This window comes from Lactuca sativa, chromosome 2 (assembly GCF_002870075.4).
Source record: "Lactuca sativa cultivar Salinas chromosome 2, Lsat_Salinas_v11, whole genome shotgun sequence".
NCBI lineage: Eukaryota > Viridiplantae > Streptophyta > Magnoliopsida > Asterales > Asteraceae > Lactuca > Lactuca sativa.
In genome coordinates this window covers 105744377-105750131 of record NC_056624.2, presented here as the reverse complement: position 1 = coordinate 105750131, position 5755 = coordinate 105744377, and the positions used below count along the sequence as shown (strand labels likewise).

Here is a 5755-nt window from a genome sequence, read left to right as displayed (position 1 = left end):
ATTCAATGAAAATGGCTAAAAGTGAATCTCTCTCAAATCTCTCCCAAATCTCTCTCAACATTTTATAGTCATTCGGGTCATCCCGACCCTTAACTTGGCCAAAAATCACTCAAAACGAGAAGTTATATTGAAAAATAGCCATTTAGAGCCGAAACCCTCTTAGGAACCGAACCCTCTTAGAGGGAACCTCTCCTAAGGGCCGAAGCTGTCAGAAGCGAAGCCCACCTCGGACCGAACCCTGCGAACCGAACCTCCACCTTTGGGCCCGAGCCTCCACCTTCGGTTCCTTCACCTATCTTCGGTCCCTACTCCTCCCTTCTCTCGATTCTCACCTCCTAAGGGCCGAACCTCGCAGATTCGCTTCCTTCTCCCGGTTTTCGACTACTTTCGCCTCCTAAGCCCGTTTTTGACGGGATTTTTCCACCAAATTCATATTTTTACCATTTTAAACTCCCAGAACTTTTATTTTATTTATTTCTCAAGGATTTATTAATTTAAAATCATTATTTTATATTAAGAGGATATTTACCCTACAAGTGGGTCAAGTGTGCCCACTTGCCTTCCATGTATCACCCTCTCACTTGCCACCTTATCCACATCACACAAACCAATGCAGACATCACTTCAAACTCACAACTTGCTTCAGTAACTCCTCTATATAAAGAAATCCCTGGAGGATTTCTTGATTCACTTGATCATTCCCACACTTTTACACCTTTCTTACCACACAAAGAAGCTTATTTTCTCTCAACTTCCAGCCACTTTTGGAAGTGTTCTTGAGTTATTACTTCACTTTTTGGTAAGTATTTTCTAGAAACTCAAGTGTTATTCCATGTTTTCATAACATCCTTGAATCATCTACACACATTCTAACGCTAAAGAATCGTTCTTAGGATCATCCAAGCTTTTACGTGTTCATCAAGTGTTCTTGATACTCCTCGTCTTTGACCTTCCACTCTTCCAAGAATCACTGAAGGTGAGTTCATACCCCTAAATTTTCTAGTTTTCTTTAGTTTTCAAGGGGGGGATATAATTTAAAACACCAAAACGCATGTGAAACTTAATTTGACAGCTTACAACAGAAAAGTTATGACCTGTTCACGAACTGTTTTACCCAACATAAACTTAATATTTTTCAAAACTGTTCAATATGAAAATAGTTCAGGTTTATACCTTTAAAATGACTAGTTTGACATGTTCCTACTATTTTTATATAATTTTTGGTGATTTTTACAAATCTGCCTATCACTACAGCAACGAAATCACACTAGTTTGAGACCACCAAAAATTATAAGAAAATTTGTGAACATAGTAAAATCTTTTTACAAACTCTCTGAGTTTACGGATTTATTTTTCGACTTACGATTATTTTTCTATAAATAATCTAAAATAGTGACAGTTAAGAGTTAAAATGTTAAAACAAGTTTAAGAGTTATTCACACCTTGTAACATGTTGAGCAAGGTGAGTAAGATTTTATACTTAGCATTTTCAATGTCATTTTATTGAAATAAAAAGTCATACATAGCAAGGTTTCATTTACAACATAAAGCATTTTGATAAAACTATAATAGGTATGGTTTTGACACCTCAAACGGTAATACTATCGATTTATAAAGCGAGTATTTTATTACAAACAATGTGAACATGTAAATGAATAAATTTGTGAGACATTCATCTTCAGGGTACTCCTTACTACTACACAAAAGTCCTGTAGTTATAGCCAGAAACTCTTGTAGGGAGAGCGTGATAGCTGTATATACATCTATATTGGGTTTGACAACCCGCACCTGAGCTGCTTGCAACAGCTAGACCGGTAGGTCTGGGGTGACAAGTGTCATAACATTCCGACAGTTGAAGAACGTCGAGTACGAGGTCTTCGAGTCATAGTATGGTTATAACAACTCACATGGGAAATTAACAAACACGCCGTTCACGGGAAATTTAGGATTTCACAAAAAGGAGTTTTATTTACATATAAAACCACATATAAGTATGATGATTTACTTACATATACTAAATCTTGGTTCAGTTAAGACAACAATAAACCTTTTAGAAAATATTGGATTTTCTGGAAACAAACTTGTAACAAACTTTAAGGAACAACATTCATTTTTCATTCATAAATTGCTTATGAACTCACCAGCTTTAATGTTGATACTCTTTCCAAAACAACTTGTATTCTCAGGTAATCAGTAATACAGGTAACCACAAGACTTTTGAAGGCGAGACGCTAAGGCGTAGATTTCTTTTGAACTATTTTGACATCATATGTAATTTATTTGGAAACATGTATTTTGCAACGATGTAACCTTTTAAATTATATTTATGATGGTTGTGTTTACTTTCTTCAATATGGTTGTGATACTGAACATGACGTCCTCCGCCCCGAACGTTTCCGCTGTTCCGGTTTGGGGGGTGTGACAGATTGGTATCAGAGCTTTGTTTATAGTGAACTAAGTGTATCAAACCACATAAGATATACAAACTATAAATACAACGGGACAAAATTCTCTGACGTAGCCTTTCAAAAATACTTTTAAAAGTAAAAAATAAAAATTCGTATTTTTATAAAAGTATTCGTACCATCGGACTCACTAGTTCAGTATCACAATTGCAATAACATAAAAGTATTGAGACAAGTTGGACACCATGATCCAGCTTCGGACTATGTAGTCAAATCTTGGATCAATATAGCCTGATCAACTATATTTAGCCAAGGTATGACCAACGTATGCCGAAGGAGGATCATGATGAGCAACAAGTCTTCAACTTACCAAAAATCTTGAGAATCAAACGTAAAAATACTATAGGAGTATTTTAACACAAATAATCACATCATAAAATTTCAATATCTAATTTCTTATACTAAAATTTCTCGCCATATCCTTCTTATCCCTATTCCCGTACAGTCGCGATGGCAGGATTTCACTTGCCAGGTGATCCCTACTTCCCCAATCAAGGGAATGTTGGTTGGATTGTGAAAGACCCAGAGGAAGATTCTGATGAGGTACCCATGGAGGATGAAGAACCCATGGAAGAGGAAGAATCAGTAGACGGTGAAGAAGAAGAAGAAGAAGAAGAATAAGAACAAGAAGACTCAGATGGAACCGATTCGGAACCCGAAGTTTACAATCCACACCCTGTCCCTATTCCTCCACAACACTACTAGGGCCTGACGCCCCAATGGGCCAAAACTATAAATCGATGGAGCCGAGAGCAAGTTCAACGACCTCCCTATGGTATGCAACGGGGTTTCTACGATCTCAATAGAGGAGCCCGACCTGTCATAGTTCACCGTGTCACACGCCACGAAGAGCAAACAAGAGTTAACACACAACATCTCATGGAAGTTGGTGCCACCAGCCAAGTCAACTCCGTTCGTCTTCACCGGTTGGATGATGACCACGATCAAACTCGAGACCGGACCGAGCTTCTTCGACGGGAGATGGCCATGACCCGATCTGAAGTACAAGAACTCCGAGAACACCGAGCTGCTCTAGAAGGACGTCTGACAGACGCAGAACGCCAGGCGGCTGAATCCAGAGCCGAAATGAGGAACTTCGTGTCTTCATTTCGTGATCAGCGGAGCTTCAACCACCGCAAGTATTACTTGCACTACTCGCTTCAGCTTAATCTAGTTTTGCAGATAAATATTACTATTATTTTCTAGTATGTTATGTCCGATCCCGTGATTTAAGTGTTTACACTTCTAGGATCTGTTAGGCGGTCAAAATTTTCCGTACATTGATGTAACATAGACCCTTATAGGGTCAAATTTTCCCAATATTGTATACTAAGTTATATCAATGAAATTGACACGCTATTTGATTTATCACATCAAGCTCATGATAAGGATTGTTTTCAGACTAAATTTACTGGTGTCCGATTTATGATTGTTTGATTTATAAGTCAAATTATATATAATTAAGACCATGTCAACCTAGAAATGGTGGTTCCGCCTTGGATCCTGTTCCTTTTTTGGTAGTGGACCCAGGGTAGACCCATTAGATTCGAAAGTTTATTTAATCTTAATTATATGTAAATATCATACATCAACCGATTTATGGGTGGGCCCGGTATGGATTCTATCTCAGACATTTCATGTAATTCAAATCTATCAGCATTCATAAAGTCTATATTTTATTATCTATAGACCTCTAGTATGAATGGATTCATACAATAACTTTACAAGTCGAAATCATTATGTACATAAAGAACTAATAATGTTTAGTTTAACTCTCAACTTTTGGAGCGATATCAAAGACTTATTGTCTTTTCATTCTTGTTATGGAAGAAAATGCCACCTCGAAAAAATCCTAGACATGGCGGCGCCGCAGGAGCTCCACCACCACCACCTCTACCACCCCCTCAGTTCGACCCGTCAATGTTCCAGGCTGCCGTAACAGCCGCAGTAGCAACCACAATGTCCCAAATCAGCACCAATAATGCAGGTGGCGCGAGTAATGGTCCCACAAATTCTAACAACGGGGACAGTCAGGGATGCTCGAGAGAGTGTACCTACGAAGACTTTACTAATGCCAAACCTAAAACTTTCAATGGGAGCAGAGGTGTCGCAGCATTGCTTCAATGGTTTGAGAAGACCGAATCAGTCTTTGAAATATGTGCATGCCCTGAAGCAAACAAGGTCAAGTTTGTAGCATGCACATTCTCTAAAAGGGCACTCACCTGGTGGAATGGCCACGTCAATACATTGACACTTCTGGTGGCTAACTCGATAACATGGGAAGACCTGAAAACCATGTTGATGAAGGAGTACTTTCCAAGGGGTGAGATACAAAAGTTGGAAGAGGAACTTTGTGGCCTCAAAATGACAGGCTCCGACATCCTGTCTTATACCTCAAGATTTAATGATCTAGCCATACTGTGTCCAGGAATGGTTCCGTCGGAAAGCAAGAAGGTCGAAAGATACATTTGGGGACTATCCTCCCAACTTCAAGGAAGTGTATTGGCCTCAAAGCCAACTACCTATGATGGTGCCAAAGAACTGGAACAGCAACTCATCGACCATAAAGCCAGTCATGGCACTGTGACAACCACCTCCGAGCAAGCTAAAGGAGGAAACAACAAAAGGAAGTTCTGGAACAAGAAGAAGGGTCAACCTGCTCAAGACCCTGCCAACAAACAACAAGTGGTTGCTATAAACGCCACCACAACTACTGTCAACCCAACTCCGATAAGGCAATACGCCGGGAACCTGCCAAAGTGCAACAAATGCAACTTTCACCATAATTGCGCTTGCCGTGAAATGCATTGCACCAACTGTAACAAAAAGGGGCACACCGATCGATTTTGTAAAGCTCCAGTCCAGCAAAACGCACAAGCTGCCAACCCAGGAGCAAGTCAAACCTGATATGGTTGTGGAGAGGCAGGACACTTCAAGCTGAACTGCCCAAAGGCAAGAAACCCCAACACTGGTGGAGTGGGCAGAGTTCTGGCGATAGGTCATGAGGAAGCAGTTGCAGACCCAACTGTGGTCACCGGTACGTTTCTCCTTAATAATACATACGCATGCATTCTTTTCGATAGTGGCGCGGAGAAAAGCTTCATGAGCCATCAATTTAAACGCTTGCTTAAACAAAAACCACAAATACTAAAAGACACATTCACCATAGAAATGGCTAATGGAAAAACAGAGAACACTAACGACATTTACATTGGGTGTACCCTCACCCTAAACAATCACTCTTTCCAAATCGACTTTATGCCGGTCACCATAAAAAGTTTTGATGTCAT

At 39.8% G+C, this 5755-nt stretch overlaps 1 protein-coding gene across 1 annotated transcript; it reads left to right on the top strand.

The window, feature by feature from the left end:
* Nucleotides 1-4298: 4298 nt before the first annotated feature.
* LOC111881732 (uncharacterized) lies at nt 4299-5372 on the top strand. Its single transcript, XM_023878124.1, has one exon. It carries the CDS (start codon nt 4299-4301, stop codon nt 5370-5372), a length of 1074 nt encoding a protein of 357 aa, XP_023733892.1.
* Nucleotides 5373-5755: the final 383 nt, after the last annotated feature.

Bases quoted from the DNA above. Each gene is read 5' to 3' on its own strand.
- LOC111881732 (XM_023878124.1), top strand. From the start codon at position 4,299: ATGCCACCTCGAAAAAATCCTAGACATGGCGGCGCCGCAGGAGCTCCA.